Below are 20,391 nucleotides of genomic sequence, written 5' to 3' on the forward strand. Positions count from 1 at the left end.
AAAGTTAGTGTCAGTCTGTTTCTTCCTGTTACAAATAAGGCAGACAATCTTAGAATTTTATTAGAGAAAATAATTATTAAAAATTGCTATAGTGGTTAGTCAATGGAGGTAATAATAAGCCAAAGTGACAACAAAGCTTGACTTTTAATGAACATGGATTTTTTTTTTTTTTTGAGACAGAGTCTGGCTCTGTTGCCCTGGCTAGAGTGCCGTGGCGTCAGCCTAGCTCACAGCAACCTCAAACTCCTGGGCTCAAGCGATCCTCCTGCCTCAGCCTCCCGAGTAGCTGGGACTACAGGCATGCGCCACCATGCCTGGCTAATTTTTTCTATATATTTTTAGTTGTCCAACTAATTTCTTTCTATTTTTAAGAAAAAACGGGGTCTCACTCTTGCTCAGGCTGGTCTCGAACCCCTGACCTTGAGCGATCCACCCGCCTCGGCCTCCAAGAGAGCTAGGATTACAGCGATCCACCGCGCCCAACCCATGAACATGATTTTTTAATTTAAAATATGCCTGGGCTCTTTTCCCTAAAATGTTGTTGTGAAGTAGAGGAATCACTCATAAAAATGCTGGTTGGAATGTGGAGGAAAATAACTTTATCTGTCTTCACTAACTTTTGCTGAAGGCCACCCTGTTTGTTGCCCAACATTAATGTGAAGATAGGAGTTCAGGGACGGGCCCTGGGGCCCAATGTGTGCCCACAAAGCCATGCTTTTCCTCCCCCACTTAGAGACAATCCTTCAGTAGCAACTAGCTTTACGCGATAAGGTACAGGTGTCTTAAGTTCATACTAAAGTTTAAATTGCCGAGACGACTTTGCGGCAGGTTTCAACTAGAGAAACACAACTCTGGATGCCTAAAAGCAGACTGGAGAAGAAACTACTCTGAAGTAGGAAGCATAAAATGAGGAATATTAGGCCAAAGAGACTCATTATATCCAAGGCTGGTCTTGTTTGAGTTTATAGGTTTGGAGGATTAAGCATGATATTGAATAATCATAATTATTGTGTATTTTTTCTCAGATGATCATCTAAATTAGGAGACTCTTAGACTGGTAATTCTAGAACTAAAAGACTTTTAATATATGAGGCTTTAGATTAAGTGGCCAGTGAAATATGTATATCATAATTCAGCATTGAGGAGACTATCTAGTTAATTCAGAAAAATATTCTTGGCCCCAAGCAATTATTAGCTAATCACATAAGAAGAAAATGCAAAGTATTCCAAAGAATAATAGTGCTTATGATATGTTTAGAGCTCTGCAATTTCTGGATTTCATAAACTGAATTGTGTTCAGTTAATGAACTCTTTGCACTAGTCAACTACTTGGGCTAGGATTGGCAAATTTCCCTTTAAAATTGCAGGAAACTTTTAAGGATATTAACAGGATCCCTGGCCCTCCCTAAATCTAATTTGCTTAGTAAGGACCTCTATTTTTGTCTTCCCACATGAAATTTTTTCCCAAGTCTTCCTTCCCAAGATCCTCAATTTCCTCAGAACATCAGGCAATATATCATACTTGTGCACCTGGGCACTTTGGGACAAAGAACCATTAGGGCTGCTATTGCTCTTTTTTGGAATTAGCTTTTGAGCTTAGACGATTTGGAAGTGGCAAGAGCCTGGTGAACGGTTGCTACCAATTGACAAAGGCCAGTGACTATTTCAGAACTTAGGAAGTATTTGGCATTAAAAAAAATCATTCTTTTAATCAATAGGTCACATGGCCTATAGTAGTGGATATGTGTGGCCAAGGCCACTTCTTTGCACAACTTCAGGGCACCCCACTAGTGCTATATGCTCCAAGGAATGCCATTCAAGTAGAAACTAATATAAATGTGAACCCCGGAGTTAAGCAGTTATGTGGTATTTCCTGTTACTTTTGGCCATCTAGTATTCATTCCTCTTTCCAACAGCAACCTGAGTTTTCTTTAGAGCAATGGTTCTTAACCAGGGGTAATTTGGTTCTCCTAGGAACATTTGCCAATATCTGGAGACATTTCTGGTTGTCACAACTGGGGGGGGGAGGATACTACTGGTATCTATTGGGTAGAAGCCAGGGATGCCACTTAAGGTACAACAGTGCATGGAACAATCACCTACAACAAAGAATTGTCTGGCAGTGAATGTTAATAATGCTGAGGCTGAGAAAACCTGCTTTTGGGGGATGCTTTTTTTCTTCACGGTGGTCATGTAGTCTTGCCTAAGGCCAGAGCTCAAAACTTGTTCATTCAGCCTGTCTTTCCAGGTTTTGAATCTTGATCAAAGTGATACAAGTACAAAAAACCAAAATACAATACAATAAAAGAAAACACATTTTTTAAAAAAACCACAAAATTAATTCAGTCCAATGATGGGGTCAAGATGAGATCATTGTGTAGTCTCTTTTGCCTGCACATCTAGACCTGGCCTGGTTTCTTTTCGATTATTAAACCTAGTTCCCCAGACTTCCTGGCCATCCTTCAGATATCCTTCTGATAAATTCCCTTTTTGCTTTAATTACCAGAAAAGTTTGTTTCTGTCCCTTCCAATCTAAGAAGCCTATGGGAAGCACCTGTTTTTAGAGAAAGAATACCATGGTGAAGTAAATTTGGAGATTTTAAGTGTTTACTTGTTCCACAATGTCACATGCTATCTTATTTGCTGGGTTATATGAGACATAATTCTTGTCCTCCAGGAGCTTAAAAATCTAACTGGGGAGATAGACATACCCATGTAAAGTGAGGTTTAATTTGTATTCAAAGGAATGTATGCTATGAACCAAATGAGTGTTTCAAAGAAATAGTAAATGCTTTATGATTTCAGAGAAGAGAAAGATTATCTTGGATTGCTGCTAGGGAAGGTTTTCTGGAAGATAGAGGACTTAAAAAGACTTTTGGTGGAGGAAAGGTAAGACTTGAGATGGCAAAATGGCATGGGAGGATCTTAGAGGATTGTGGGCGTGGTGAAATCAGACAGAACTCAATTCAGATCCCCGCTTTAGATTGAAAAGCTGCTTGACTTTGGGCAACTTATTTGTACAATGTAATACAAAATGTCTTAGAACAGTGCCTCGCTCACAGTAGATACTAAAGAAATGATAACTATGATAGCTATTATTATTTGCGTTCTAACTTGGGGGAAGAGTTTAAGCCAAGATGCAGAGTTGGAAATGAATGCAATGTGTTAATGGGACAAATGAGGAAAGTAACTTGGCAATAGCATAGATAAAATAGAAGATATGTGTGTAACAAGGCAGGAAAGTTGCGCCTGCCTTTATGTTCTCAGATGACAAGTTCAGAGTTTAGCCCTTTATATATGTAGGAAACATTGTAGGTTTTGAATGGTTAAATGTTGCGATGAATAGTGATTTTGCTATGTGATTTTAATGCTGGTGTGCTGAATATATTTGGGGAGATCCATTTTATTGATCTTAACATCCAAATTCCAACATGGCTTTATTCACAGAAATTAATGAGTTTCTATCCTTCTACTCCTTCCCACTTTGTCTTTCTGGCAAATCTAATTAAACAGACAAATCAACAACAAAAGAAGCCAATGAAAATTGTAATAGTATATAACGCTTGGGCAATATAGTCAAATAAACTGATTGATTCCATCAAACAACTAATTCTACTGATTTTTTATACTAAGTTTATGGAAATTGACTAATAATTTTTGTCTAACCGGTTGATCTGGTTGTACATGTAGATATAACCATTGCTTATAATAGAAAAGAAAGAGTTAATTTGAGCATTTTTTTAGGAAAGTTAGTGTCAAACATATAAAATCTAGCTTTAGGAAAAAGCAGGCAATAACAGTAGTAGCTTCACTAGTACATTAAGACTAGTGTCATGGTATACTCAGTGGAGCAATTATATTTAAGGGTAATTAAACATAAGCAGGTACAGTGGAAAATGCAGGGAAGGAGTTGTACACTGAAATGTTCGTACCCAACTGCATCCTTTGCTCTCATTCTTTCAATCAAAACATGAAGCTAAAGCAGCAAATTCAAAGACTAGCTCAGACCCCAATTAGTCCCTCTCAAGTTCCAGAATAAGATTCTAGTAAAATTATAAATCTCTGCTCTGTTGTTTAGGCAGCTTGGTATTGACAGTTCTCTCCTTCCTTTCCCAAATAGTAACTGTGAATTTCAGATGAGATTAAAAAAAAATAAGAAAGAAATGAGCTTTCTTGCCCATGGCAGCATGTACTCTAGCTAATCTGCAAATGCCATAATTATGCAGGGTGCTGATAGATTTGTCTCTGGGCTGGTGGTCAGGATCCAGATGAACTGCTGCAGTTGCTGCTTCGTCATCACAAATGTTTTGTACTTCTTGGCAATTCCCAGGCTTAAACATGATATTGGAATTTAATGAGGCTCCACACCCATACATCCCATTGGGATGTGTTGGGGTAAGTGCAAGTTCATCCCCTTCTATTCATGGGTTTAGGGGAACAAAGGGTTTGTGTGTGGGCTGTCCTACTAGAATCATGTTTCCCAATGGCCTAGGAACCTTAGCTTAGTTAATTAGCGCACAGACAAGAGGCTAAAACCATTGATTCAGTATTGACCTCTTTACCTATCTCCTGCCTAAACTTCGGTCTTCCTATCCATCCTGCAAATGAAGGCTTTTGGTCACAAGGGGGCACCAAATAAGACAATGTGAGCTTCATTTAGCTTCATCTCTAAATTAGCCACAATTTTAACTGCCTTCTTTACCTTCCAAGGTCATTGGGTAGATCACATGAGCTAATGTATCTGAAAGCACTTTGAAAATTATGAACCACCTGTAAGTTTAAGGCACTTAAAATTATCATTAATATTAATAAATGTCAACTTCAATAATTAACATTTAACAATAGTAAAATCAGGGTAAATATATCCATTGTCTATGGTGGGAGTTAAGGGTAGGAGACAACAATGACCCCAAATTCATATCCTGCTTGAAAGTAGGACAAGATTATCATCTCCTTATATGAAATATTAATATATTATTTACAGTTGCTTCCCACCTGTCACATTCCAGTTAATTCATTTGGAAGCAAGAAATATTTGAAAATAAGATTGTCTAAGAATAGTTTCCAGCCAGCTAAGTGTTTGTTATTTGGATGTGTAAGGCAAATTGACAATAATTCTACAACAAAACCAAAGTCACTTTTTAATAAACTAAATGTAAAATGGCTGGATTTAATTTAATTTTAGTTTTATTCATGTTTTGAATACACAGTATATGCATATGGTTCAAAATGCACAAAAGGTATATTAGAGAAGATTAAATCTTCCTTCTGCCTGCCCCACACTGCCTTTCCCTCAGCCCTCACCATTCCTCAGCCATCTACTTCTATGCCTCAGAGGAAACTGCTATTACCTGTTACACGTGTATCTATCCAGAAATATTCCATATTTATGTAAATGAATTTATATATACATATATGTTAGCTAAACTAATATTGGCATGCTGTGTACACTATTTAGAACCTCGATTTTTCATTAAACAGTGTATCTTGGAAATATTTTCATGTCAAATGTGCAGATTCACCTAATTCTTTTAAACAGTTGTATCATAAATCATTATATGAAATCACCACAATTTTATTTAACCCATATCCTACTGATGGACATTTAGCTTATTTCCAATATGTCGCTATTACAAACAATAGCAAACTAAAACAACAAAATTGAACATCTAATATGACTGGATTTCGAATTTAAATACATAAATTTTATTTAAAGCATATTCCTGATGGTTCTAATAATATTTAAAGATCAGATTAAGGAGTGACTATAGTATTTATGAAATGAAGACTAGATATTATATAAGCAGGTCTGTCTAAATTATGCCCAAATCACCTTAGTTAAAACAAAAAAAAGTTTTTTTATTTCAAAGTATTACAGGGGTACAAATGTTTTTGGTTACATGGATCACTTTCGTTGCAAGTCCTGATTACACAGAGATGTATAATCACGTTATCATGTGAGCTCCAATCATCATTTCCCAACCTGCTCTCCATATGGAGTAATAGGTAAGGATTATCCCACATGATGATCATGGATCGCTTTTGTAATGCTTGAGTCAGGGTTAAAAGTGAGCTGTCACCCACATAGTGTTCATTGTACCCATTGGATAGGTTTTTGCGCATCCCCCGCCCCCTCTTGATTTCCATTGAGTTTTACTTCCTCCTATGCACATGTGTGCTTATGGATTAGTTCCTATTTAATAGTGAGTACATGTGGTGTTTGTTTTTCCATTCTTGTGATATTTCACTTCTGATATTAAAAAAAATGTTGTCCAGTTCCATAAGGACAATTCATGTTGTAAGCCATCAATAAAGATTTCTTGAAAAAATGATAATTAATTTACTAAAATTTTCCTATTTCAGGCCATTGAGATATCAGGAAGAAGAAGCTGATTTTTGTAAAGCTCTTTTCTGAGTATATTTCTAATGCATTTGTTTATTACCAACTGCAATTTTGGAAATCTCACCAAATTTGTGTATTTCCCTAACCTTACCTGTCCTGTGATCAACTCTTGTTTCTCTCTTTCTCTTCTCAATATCTTTGCAAATAGTATGAGCTCTTCTCTCATGTCAGGAGGGAATTCCTAAGCCAGTGAATCAATGATGGTTTAATAATTATCTTATAGCCCAACCCAATTCTATGCCTCCTATGAATTATTATAAAGTATAAAATATTTCTTTTTAGTAGGCAAGAGTCTAGTTGGATAGTTGAAGGAAGACATAAATACAGGAACAGTTAAAAGGAATTTGAGATATAAATAATAATTTGATACGTGTTGTTTTATGACAGCAATATATATGACATTATGTATCTGTATACCAAGTCCTTTCATTTCTTTCTTCCAGGTACCTCTCAGATTTTCCCCCTCCTTTTATTAAATTTCTCCTAACTCTGACTCCTCATCTTCCCCAAACACTGCAGCATGGTTACTTCATCCTCTTAACTAGTTTTTTCTTCTTCAGCCCATCCTATATATCAAGCCTATCATTGTTGGGTAGAATTTCCGTTTAGTCAATTTTTTTTTTGTTCCAAGAATCTACGATGGCATTCTAGCCTACCATAATATGTCCAAATTCCTCTGCGTATTTCTCAGGATCCTCCAGAATTGAGCCCTGTCCTGTGTATCTGGTTTCATCTCTAATTCATCTCATACAATCTCTTCTCTCCAGCCCACTTTCCTTACAGCACATTATGCTTGCCAAGTTCTATCTCTGTGCCTCAGTTTGTGTTGTTAATCTTTCCTGAATTTCTTCTTCCTTACTCTCTGCCTTTCCACATCTTCTCCATCCCTTAAGGTTCATATGGAGATCCATTCCCTTCACAAAACTTTCCCCAACCCTGCAAGTCAATATTAACCTCTCCTTTCTCCATTTATTTACCACCTATATATAGCCTTATAGCTCAAATGCTACAATTTTTACCAGGTTGTATTCTGTGTTCTATTCTCTGTTTTGGTGTGTTAGTCCTGTGTTCATAATCCTAGATTGTAAATTGAGGACAAGGATAAAGACTTTACTTCCTTTTCCATTAGCACCTAACACAGGACGTGGTTCATAAAAGATGCTTAATCAGTATTTTTGATCAGTTATCCTAATGAAGGTACCACTGCTTTATTATATAGTTTTTGAGGTTGGGGTGGAGAGTAGGGAATGAGTCAGGCTTAGAAGGTTCATGCCACTAGAAATGTCTATTAGGGTTATATTTCATTGAGAAATAGTGCTACAAAGCAGATGTAGGGGTTTAATGTTTTTTTCTGAAAAAAAAATAAGTTTGTCGATTATACTTTTAAAACCTCTATGTCTTTATATTCACAAGCTTATAAAAGCCACCCAAAAAGTCTATTTGTTTGATCTTGTTGGAAAATGTAGCTGTTGAAATGGCCTATTTACGGGGAATCAATGGTGCTGTAAATGTGCCGGGAAATGGATATTGTATGGATAGAGTAACTACTCAAGTAGGAACACTGTCTAATATATGTTTACATGCCATCAAGTCTACAAACATTAAATATCATACACGATAGAATCTTTCTTATCCTGTAATTTATCTCAATTTTTCCATTACTTTCTTTCATTTTCTTTTCTAGCTTTACTCACAGACAAGCCTCCCAAGCCATTGTTCCCCATGGAGAATCAGCCAAGTGTTATAGATGTCCAGCTGGGTAAGTCCCCTTCTGGGAATAATAGATCCTAAACTTGCTCTCTGTTAACAGATGGGGAAAATTGCATGAACCAGGAAAGGTTTATTGCCACTGTTATTACATGCAAATCAATTTGTGTTCTGCTTATTTATAACCCTGGAGTTCAGTGCAATAGCAGTTTAAGGAAATGAGTTTGTATTGCATCAAGGAATGGTTATACTAATTGGTTACACTGGGTATTAAGTGTGCTGTATGACAGAGCTTTTTAACTTGGTGATTGATAGATTCATGAGTGTCTTACATTGGTGATTGATATGGTAAACTTTTCATACATGTCAGCCAAAATTTTTTATTTGGAGAATATTATCTCCTGAAGATCAAGCATTTCTTAAAATAAAACACAGCTCTTCGGTTCAGCGTTTAAATGCTTTGATAATACTATATCCAATGACCCAATCCAGGGCTATTTAAAACTTGTTTTTAGGTTGGGATTCTGAATATTTATGAATCATACGGTGTTAGGAAAAACAAACAAGTTGATTTATGGGTGCTACTGTCTTTTTACAGACTCAAATAAGGACACAAGGTATTATGCCTCTTCTTAAAGTTCCCTACCACTAATCCTTATAATTTCAAGTAGTGTAAACTTGAAATTCAGAGGCCTGCTAAGATCTCTTTCAAACCGTGGCCTTTAATCTAAACTATGTCCTGTAACATTTGTGAGCTTTCATCTATCTTGGATTTCATCCTAGTATTCCAAATTTCTTCAATTCTAGACAAGGGAACCACAAAAGAACTAAGTAAACATTCTGGAAATGTATTGGGCTTACATTGGATATATGATTTATTGAAAGTTGTGACCATAATGGTACTCACCAATTATACAGTCAGGAAAGACAAATTGGTTCCAATATTTCACTCACTTTGGAAGCTTTTGACTCAACTTTTGATCTTTACAATCCAACTTGGATTGTTAGAAGCTTATTTCTATCTTGAAAATAGGAGAGAGAAAATTATATTCCTAAGAGCTTGTTCATTTTTCCAAAATGAAATATAGCACATTGTAGTTTTTAATTGCAGCCTAGCAATATGCATATCAAAGTTAAGTATTTTAAAACAAGAAGAAGAGAAAATAATAAACGTGTTGTCAAAATTAGACTGTGGAAGTGGTAAATATTTTGTAAATAATGTTGAAGTATTAGACTATGACTCTACTCACATCCTCTGTATTATTTTTCAGTCAGTATATTTTGTTAGAGCCAAATCAAGATGTGCTAACACCCTAATTCCTCAATAATTTTTACTTACATCTCTCCATCTCAAACTGAGATAAAATATCCCAAGAGTACTTTGTGGTTTGCCAGGGGTTACATGAAACCATATGATACGATGATCTTGTATCATGAAAGTGGAGACTGAAGTGGATAAATTGTTTTTATATGAATACTTGTATATTAAATAGGAAAAAGCAAAATTTGCACAAATATTTCAAGTAAAACATGAGTGAATTTTATGTTTGTGGCTCCTAGGAGATACTCCCTTTATTCTGGAAGTAAATTATTTTAGTAATTGTAGAGGGTTATAGTGTTGGTAGGGTATTTTGACATATATACCTATGTTGGAATACATATTTATACAAAGCACACATCTTCTAGATGTCCTGAATGGCACCTACAGGTCTTGCACTCAGTGAACCCGAATGAAATGCATCCCCTTGCTAGGGTCCCTCTCCTTGCTTTGGAGCAGGACTTCTCAAACTTGTCTGTCGAAATGTACAATTACTAAAATAATTTACTTCCAATTTATATTAGATATAAGGCTGAACTTTTCAGATTTTAGTTTATAAGACAATCTGGAAACAACTTTATAGACAGAAAGATGGAAACCTGTCCATTTTACATCCCAGAAAGGCTGTATCTCTGAGATGTTAAAACAACGATATAACTCAGAGAAAGAAAAGCAAAATCAGTCAAATCAGATCTTTGACATTTCAAGGAGCACATGACTAGTTAATTTTAAGTGATTTTAACTTTTCACAGATTTATTTAGTACCATTTATTCACAATTGGAAATCATTTTGTAAGTTGCTCTTATACCTCAATTGTAAGGTGACATTAGAGGCACTATAAATGTCAAAGAGGTCCTCAGTGTCAGTGAGAGATCTGCAGTCAGATTGACGAGAGTTTAGAAAACTCCAGGTGTAAAAAAGAGATAGAGAAAGATAACTGGGGCTATTGGACTTCCCTGTCTACATCTGGAAAACTTTCAGAATTCAGTAAGGTAATGAAATGTCCAGATTCATCTTTGGACTCAAAGAAGAACTAAAATAGAACTGCCAAAAAATACAACAACCTAATCCAAATGGCTAAGCACATTACTGAGTTTGGGTTTCCCAAATCCCATCACTTAAAATCTTAGACAACATGGTGGTAGATTAAAGTTGGCCACAAATGTTTGGCTACTTCTACCATCTAAACATTGTTTCTCATTCCCCTCTCCTTGAATCTGAGTTGGCCTTAGGGACTTACTGGACCAATAGAGTATGGCAGATGTTCTGAGATATTAGAGGCTGGGTGGAAAGAAACTTGCAACTTCTGTACTGGTCTCTTGAAACCACAGTGCTGCTTGATGCTCCAGCCACATGGAGAGGCACAAGAGGATGACACACTATGTAGAGACAGAGAGAAAGAGTGGCCAACTAGCACCAAGGCACCAGACATGTGAGTGAAGAAGGTGTCCAGCCCAGCTGCCCTGGCTTATGCCCTGTAGATCAGAGACAAACCACTGAGCCAAACTCTTTTCAAATTTCTTACCCCAAAAGTCATGAGCAGAATAAATGGTTGTCATTGGCCACTAAGTTAGGGGTAGTTTGTTAAGCAATAGTAGACAACCAAAAGAAACATTAATTAGTTTCTCTAGAGCATTCTCAATTCCATTTGCCTATGGATGAATATCCCATGTAGCCATTTTATGTAAAATAAGAAATGTATGGGGAACACTTGAGTACCAGCTTTAAGATGGTTTTAGAAAACATGGTAATATGGTCTGCAATAATTGTTTATGTATTTGTTTGAGGGTTACACTCAGTTCTCAGTTCTGGATATTTCTAAAGGCAACCCAGTAAATGAAAAAATTCAGTACAAATAAATACTTTTTAGTGCATGGAGTTGGCATGAGTATAGATATTTTGTTGTGTCTCTAGAGGAAAATAAACATCTTGACTTTCTCGCTCCCATAGTATAATCCATTAGTCATCTGCAAGGTTCTAGAAATTTACATACGTTTTTGCTGACATCGTGATGACAGTTTGGTGTTGCTAAATTGTGTTCACATTGTAATGCTGAAAGAAGATTACTCTTAACCAAATAACCATATATATTGAGATGATAAACACATTCTTAACAAAATAATCTGAAAACCATTGCTCTCACAAAGCAAGCCTATGCAGCTAAAACTGCCTGTAGTAATGTATAAAATATAAAGATAAAAACAATGTACAAAACACACACAAAATCCAATTTGGTCCTGTTGTCCTCCATTTATTTTCTTGCTCTGAAGGGAAATTTAGCTTTAAATTTGAAAAATAAACCTTTGCTATACCAGGGCTAATTCCCTTTTCAGCAGTTGAAAGGGAATATATTTTCAATGATTTTTCTACAAAAAACAACATTGTATTACAATATATTAATTTATATTGCACCTTTAATACTGAAGTATTAAAATGTCATAGGGACATGTGCTCCATTTGAAATGTATTCATGATAGGTAGACCCTTTTTTATACGGTGTTTTTTATAGGACCCAAATGCATGCTTTATAAGCTATAACATACTACTAGCAGCTTTGAAAAAAACATGAACAAATTTGGATGCAAAGATTTGAGATCTGCCATTTAATTTTAATTAAGGGTGAATTTGAAAATGTGCTCTGTTTTTCTCACTGACGATGATAATTTTCTTCTTGGAAGTTTCCTAAGATTGAGAAGAATCCAGGCAATGTTATGGAGAAAATAAACACAAACACTGTTTACTTTCTCTTTCTGTGTTGAAGAGTAGAAAAGAGGGCCTGGGGCCGTAAGGCAGATCAGAAAAACTCAGAACAGTAGAACAGTCCGAGCTAATTGGATTATTTCAGATATTTCAAAAAGCCAATAGTTCATCTCTAGATGAATATGATCTGGTACAGAAGATTTTTTTCCTTCTTTTCTATTCTCATTAAGAATTTATTTTATATTTACTGGCTATTTGATTTTATATTTCATGACTTTGTTACATGCTACTATCTCAAACTATCTCTATGTGTATAAGGAGTGTTAATCTTCATCTGAAATCGATTTCCCCAGCATATCACTGTCTACTGAAAATTATATCAGATCCCCTAAGAGACCACTGTAAAAGACTGTAAGAGAATAAATCAAAATATAACATTTAATCCAATACTCAGGACTAGAAGGAAAAAAAAATAACTAGTTGAACCCCAAATTAGGAAATTAGCTATTCAACCAAATCTATGTTTATTTAACCTTTATTTACCTAAAAACATTTATTGAATTCTTACTGATTGCCAAACAGTGTATTAGAGCCTGGAGATACAGAGGTGAGTAAAATGAGGTTCTTGGCCGTAAGGAGTTCTCGATCTAGTGGGGAAGACAGATGTATAAGCAGAATTGCAATGCAATATAATAACTGCCAAAACAGAGATGGGAAAAGGGAAAGTGACTTTCTTTGTGGCAGGACTTTATGTATTAAAGGTTCTGGGCTCTTAGGCTTTCACTCAACACAATGACATAGCTCTGTAATCTCAACCCAATTACGATATTTATTTGAAAATAATTAAGAATTTGCAAAGATAGAACCTTTTGAAATCATAAATTGCCCACTAATTTGCTTCAATATAGCAAATACTAAAAATGGAAACTTAAGATACCCATGAGTCAGTTCAGTTTTGCAAAACTAGTCAACTCTTTCTAAAGTTCACGTAGAATAAACAAGCCAAAGCTAGCTACCAACCAATTGAGCTAAAATGTCAAACTGGAATTATTGTCAATACAGATAGTAATACATGATTATTTCATTAGCTGGAGTCATGACTTGGTATAGGCATTGTGTGTATAATGGTGGTAACAAGAGATTTCTTTTAATTTATCTTTCGTATTATCTCCTTAACCTCTTAGTTTTCAAATAACTCCTTAAAAACCTTCATGTAATCTTGAATAACTGTGCACTTTGAAGAGTTTGGAGAGGAGGAAGGAGGGTATCATGAACTCACTCAGCTTTCTTGGCACACATAATTGGAGTTGGTTCATGGCAGCATTCCCTTTCCCTTGTAGACATTCTAGGGTTAGTGAGTTGTTTCCAAAAGATCTGTTTATTCAGGCTAACATGCACAAGCTTAGCATCAACTACCCCAAACTGAAAACCATTCTGGTGCCCAGATTTTACAACATGTGCATTATTTACAACTCTGGAAAATCTGGGCCAAACCTTTTCCCTAAGAGTTGGCTGCAGTATTAATGACAGAGACTGAAACTGGTTCCCTTACTTTGTCTAGGTTTCTATTACTTAGCTGTACTTGTTTTGAGACTTTTAAGAATGAGATGGAAAAAAAGTTAACAGTTTAGTAAAGATTTTATTGTAATGTTACAAGCTGATTATGAATATCTCTTAAATAACGTGATTGTTGACCAGTTCACTACGCATATATTGGTGTTTGGGATAATTGCTTAAGCTTATGTCCTATTGAGATATTGATATAACCTTGAGAGTATTTCATCATATTTTTTTAATGCCAAAACCATAATTTTACCTTTATGGAACCAAAATCATTGAGAATTTACTATGTACCAGGAACTGCAATGCGCATTTGTACATATACTATTTTATTCCTCATAAGATCTCATACTAGTAATAGATAGTGTTGAACCATTTTGCAGATGAGGAAACTTAGCCCCAGAGAGATGAAATAGCTTACCGAAGGCTACATATTTAGTAAGTGACAGAGATGGAATTTCAACCAGATCTGTCTGACTCCAAAGTTTGCATTATTTTTATTATAGCATAATAGGTATGGTAACATTATTCTAGGTCCCAAATTCCATCCTAGAAAAATCTATCAGTCTAACAGAGACAGTTAAATAATATTAACAGAAGAGCTAGGAAGATGGCTGACAAGAGACAGCAGCTTCCAGATCATCTCAGAAAGAAAGAAAAGTTTTAGATGAAAAAGAAAATACAAACGAACAATCATAGATCAGGTGTAATTCCAAGAGAAAAGTGCCAGAACCTACAAGAGATTCCACGGGAAGAAGAACAAGAATGAACAAGATATCAGCAGAGATCAACCCCCAAGAGGCTTGGAGTCCAGTGAAAAGAGTAGGAGGAGCGGTTTGTTTCTCCCTCCCTCACATGTCTGGCAATCAGCAGGCTCCCAAGCTCCTGGAGAGCCTTTCTACCTTCATGAGCCCAAAAGCTGCTGCTGACAGTGAACTGGAAGCTTCCTGAGGACAAAGAACCAGGCTGCCAGCCCCCTTGGGATGCTTCCCCATTACCACAGACCCGAGCTGAGACAGCAGGTGCCATATTGCCTCTCCACTCATCATGTGCCTTTGTCCCACCCAGGGGCCGTCAGACTCTCAGTTTTCATTTGTTCATGCCCACACAAACATTTCCCAACTCCTACCCAGACTGCGGGAGCCACAGGGAGCTGGTGGGTCCCGGGGGATCTGCGTGACTCCAGAACCTGGACATTCCACGTGGGCTGCCTAATAGAGAGAGGGACAGAGATGACAGAGTGCTAGTTGTCCTACATTCAGAATCTTTTCCTCTCCTTCCCCTTCCCCTTCCCCTCCCCTCCCCTCCCCTCCCCTCCCTTCCCTTCCCTTCCCTTCCCTTCCGAGGAGACACTGAACCAGGTCTCTCAGGAGCTGCTGCTTCCCCTCTGTTGGGGCTTCCATAGAGAGTGGGGCTCAAACCTTTACTCTTAACGACCTGCACAGGACTAAAGGGTGCTCAGAGTGTGAGTTCCCTGCTCACCGGCCCTGTCTGTTGCTGCTTGCCCAGCTGTTCCATCAGAGCAGGACACACCCCAAAGCAGAGGAACATCAAACCTACTCGAGCACCCCATAGACAACTCGGGACCACCACGCTTCTCTCTGGCACAGTCAGGGATTGATCTTCTGGGACTGGGGGATAGGCCCGTAGGCCAGATCCCATATCCCCAGGACTCAATAGTGTTGCCTAGGGGCATGGAGGGGAGATTTGTGAACTAATCTTGAGGGAGGCTGTATGGGCAGAACTGAAAAGAGAGCACAGTGTGGGTCCCAGCCGCAGTGCATTTTTTGAGTACTCCTTTCCCTACAGGAAGGCCATGCTCTCAGCCCAGGGTGGGATCTTGGACAGGGAAGCTTCCAGCCTGCAGTGCCATTGCTGGGGAGCTCAGCTAGTTTGAGCTCCTGCCTACCAGCAGATGCCTGAAGGAAACTGTGAAGCAAGGGAGGGGAGAAAAGAGCAAAACCAGCTCTGGACAGCCAGATTGTGGATCTCAGATGGCTCCCACCTCCATAAGCAGACTTTCTGGCTGGATGGGGCCACCTAAGCCCCTCCCTGGTGACATTCCCCAGAAGGCTGGGAACAGACATTTGACCTCCACCAAAACAGCTACTGTAACAGCTTTTGTGGAGCCTGAGGGGAGGCTCCCCAAACCGGCCCTGCCCAGCCTCACTCCCCCACTGCTGTGGTTGAGAATAAGGACTTTCCTGGAAGTTCCAGGGCCCTACCCACCACTTGGGGCATTCCAGTGCTTCTCCTGAGGGGCTAGAGCTGGTCAAAAGTCCTCAAAACAACACTGCAGCTTGTTCCTTCCAGCAAGCACTACCTACTGAAAGGGAAGTCAATTTGCACAGCCCTTTACAGACTCAATCATACAGGGCATGGTTGATTCTTACCCACAAGCACCACCTACTATCTGAGAGATTGAACTGGGCATCCCAATACAATTCACTCTGTTAAGAAGACCACAGGGCTGGGGAAAGAGAAATGATCTTAAAGACCTCCATCCTCCCTCATCAAAGAGAGACAGGAAATCTGTCCATGCACATAGCTCACCACTGCTACAGCCCACAAAGAACTAGCAACTGAAAATACCATCACATTAAGAATATCTAGAACCATGGCATACATCCAGAACATAGACCCCCCTCCATCAAAGCACCCACAAGCAAAGCCAAAGGTTCTTACCAACATATGCTACAGACACTCCCTTATGAGTGAGAGGGGAAGAAAATAAAGCCCCATCTAAACAAAATAAAATCCAAGAATAAGAAGTGACAGCTGCCCCAGATGAGAAGTAATCAGCAAAAGAACTCTAGAAGTATGAAAAATCACAACAAAAGGACACCCCTAAAAAGGACAATGGACTCTCAAGCAATGGACAATATTGAAAGGAAAATATTGAAATGACAGATAAAGAATTGTAAATATGGTTTGTAAGGAAGCTCAGTGAAATCCAAGAGAAAATGGAAAACCAACTCAAAGAAACCAGAAAAACAATTCAGGAAATAAATGAAAAATTCACTAAAGAGATTGACATATTAAAAAAAACAAATAGAACTTCTGGAAATGAAAATTTCATTTAAGGAAATACAAAACACAGTGGAAAGTTTTAAGCATAGACTAGACCAGACAGAAGAAAGAATACGGAGTCTGAAGACAACTTTTTCAGTCAAATTACAATTACCATTACAATTACATCAGTCAAAAATAAAGAACAAAGAATTAAGAGGAATGAACAAAGCCTACCAGAAATATGGGATTATCTAAAACAGCCAAATATAATAATCATAGGCATTTCTGAAGATGAAGAAGAAAACGCACAGGGCTTGAAAACCTATCTGAAGGAATAATTCAGGAAAACTTTCCTAGTATTGCTAAAGATTTAGACATCCAGGTTCAAGAAGCTCAACATACAACTGGGAGATTCATTGCAAAGTGGCAATCACCATGATATGTAGTCATCACACTGGCCAAAGTCAACACAAAGGAGGAACTTCTGTGTGCTGTGAGGTGAAAACATCAAGTAACTTACAAAGGAAAACCCATCAAGCTAAATACAGATTTCAACTGCCAGCCTAAAATTTTGTATCCTGTAAAACTAACTTTCATATATGAAGGAGAAATAAAGACTTTTCCAGACAAGCAAACACTGACAAGATCAGACCTGCCCTGCAGGAAATACTGAGAACTGCATTATATATGGATCAGCACAATAGACATCCACCACTGTAAATCTACCCAAAAGCTAAGGCTTAGAGCTCATATAAAACAATAGCACAAGAGGTAAAAAAATAAAATTTATAATAATAATAAAATAAAATAAAATAATAAAATACAGTAAGGTACTACCCAACAGGTTGAATAGAAAAGCAGCCCACATATCAATTCTATCTGTCAATGTGAATGATCTGAATGTCCCACTCAAGAGACAGAGAGGCTGGCTGAATGCATGAAAAAATACAACCAAAGTATCTGCTGTCTTCAGGAAACACATCTAACCCACAAAAACTCATACAGATTCAAGATGAAGGGATGGAAAAAAATATCCGATGCAAATGCAAACAAAAAGTAAGCTGGTATAGCCATTCTCATATCAGATAAAATTGACTTTAAATCAACAATACTAAAGAATGACAAATATGGTCATTATATAACGGTAATGGGAGCAATTTAATAAGGAGACATGGCAATCTTAAATATTGATGTACCTAACACAGAGGCACCCAGATTCATAAAGCAAACCCTACTAGATCTAAGAAAAGACATAAACAAACAGCAGCATAATTGCCAGGAACTTCAACACCCCACTGGCAGAATCGGACAGATCCTCCAAGCAGAAAATAAATAAACACTGGACATAAATGGGACTCTAGAACAAATGGGCCTAACAGACATTTACAGATCATTTTATCCAAAAACTACTAAATATACATTCTTCTCATCAGCACATGGGACATTCTTGAAGATTGATCACATCTTAGGCTACAAAACGTGTCTAAACAAATTTTAAAGAATTAGAAATCATACCATGTATCTTCTCAGACCACAGTGGAATAAAACCAGAAATCAACTCCAAGAGAAACATTCCATTCTACACAAAGTCATGGAAATTAGACAACCTTATGCTGAATGATTATTGAGTCAATAATGAAATTAAGATGAAAATCAAAAGAATCCTCAAACTGAACAACAAAGGGGACACAAGTTACCAAAGTCTATGTGGATTCAGTAAAAGCAGTCCTAAGGGCAAAATTCATGGCCTTAAATGCCTACATCAAAAAGACAGAAAGATCACAAATTAACAATCTAATGACATTTCTCAAGGAACTAGAAAAGGAAGAGCAAACCAAATCCAAAGCCAGCAGAAGAAAAGAAATAACTAAGGTCAGAGCAGAACTAAACGAAATGGAAAACGAAACAAAAAAAAATAAATAAAAAGGATCAACGAAACAAAATGTTGGTTCTTTGAAAAGATATACAAAATTGATATAACTCTTGCTAGATTAACCAGGAATAGAAGAGAAAGGCCCCAAATAAGCTCAATCAGAAATGAACAAGGAGATATTACAACTGATACCACAGAAATACAAATTATCATCTCTGAATATTATGAAAATCTCCATGCACATAAACTCAGAAAATGTAGAGGAAATGGACAAATTCCTGGAAATACACAACCTCCCAAGACTCAATCAGGAAGAAACAGAACTCCTGAACAGACCAATAATAAGCAATGAGATTGAAGCAGTAATAAAGAACCTTCCAATATAACAAAGCCATGGAGCACATGTATTCACAGCCAAATTTTACTAGACCTACAAAGAAGAGCTGGTAACCATCCATATACAGCTAAATGATCTTTGACAAAGCGGTCAACATTACACACTGGGGAAAAGAAGGCCTATTCAATAAATGATGCTGGGATAACTGGATAGCCACATGCAGAAGAGTGAAACAGGATCCATAGCTCTCACCACTCACAAAAATTAATTCAAGATGAATAAAAGACTTAAATGTAAGGCATGAAACCATAAGAATTCTAGAAGAAAATATTGAAAAAACTCTTCTGGATATCGGCCTGGGCAAAGAATTTATGAAGAAGCCCCCAAAGGCAATTGCAGTGACAACAAAAATAAATAAATAGAACTTGATTAAATTTAAAAGCTTCTGCAGAGCTGAGGAAATTATCAACAGAGCAAATAGACAACCTACAGAATGGGAGAAAATATTTATGTGCTATACAACTGATAAAGGGCTAATAACCAGAATCTACAAAAGAATTCACTCAAATCAACAAGGAAAAAACAACTCTATTAAAAAGTGGGTAAAAGATATGAACAGAAGCTTTTCAAAAGAAGATATACAAATGGCCAAGAAACATGAAAAAATGCTCAACATCACTAATTATCAGAAAATGCAAATTAAAACCACAATGAGATATCACATCAGTTACAATGGCTTTTATTAAAAAGTCCAAAAACAACAGGTGCTGGCATGGATGCAGAGAGAAAGGAATGTTTATACACTGTTGGTGGGACTGCAAATTAGTACAAGCTCTATGGAAAACATTATGGAGATTCCTCAAAGAACTAACGGTAGACCTATTATTTGATCTAGCAGTCCCACTATCCAAAGGAAAAGAAGTCATTTTTTCAAAAAGACACCTGCACCTGAATGTTTATTGCAGCACAATTTACAATTGCAAAGATGTGGAATCAACGCAAGTGCCCATCAACTCATGATTGAATTAATAAAATATGGTATATGTATATTATGGAGTACTACTCAGCCATAACAAAGATGAATTAATGTCTTTTGCAACAATCTGGATGGAACTGGTGACCTTTCTCCTATTCAAGTATCTCAAGAATGGAAAGACAAGCACCACATGTACTCACTATTAAATCGGAACTAATTGATAAGCACGCATATGCACAGAGGGACATAAAACTCAGTGGAAATCAACCAGAGAGGAGGGGGCAGGAGGGGAGGGAGAAAAACCTACCCAATGGATGCAATGAACACTATTTGCATGATGGGCATACCTATCACTGGGACTCAAGCATTACAAAAGCGATCCATGTAACCTAAAACATCTGTACCCTCTTAGTATTTTGAAATAAAAAAATGTTAACAATGATAATTTTTCTTATTTCATAATAGCTCTACAACTGTTAATAGTTATTGTTATTATAATAATAC

The 20,391-nt window shown here is 37.1% G+C and overlaps 1 protein-coding gene across 1 annotated transcript in view; it reads left to right on the forward strand.

Annotated features, from left to right (window-relative positions):
- Positions 1-20,391, forward strand: part of IL1RAPL2 (interleukin 1 receptor accessory protein-like 2) — a 538,096-nt gene that overhangs the window by 261,131 nt on the left and 256,574 nt on the right. Inside the window, exon 4 of the mRNA XM_012644526.1 lies at positions 8,088-8,162. Coding sequence (XP_012499980.1) covers positions 8,088-8,162 — 75 coding nt within the window. The remainder of the gene's footprint in view (positions 1-8,087; positions 8,163-20,391) is intronic.

This window comes from Propithecus coquereli, unplaced genomic scaffold, assembly GCF_000956105.1.
Source record: "Propithecus coquereli isolate 6110/MARCELLA unplaced genomic scaffold, Pcoq_1.0 Scaffold104, whole genome shotgun sequence".
NCBI classification, from domain to species: Eukaryota; Metazoa; Chordata; class Mammalia; order Primates; family Indriidae; genus Propithecus; species Propithecus coquereli.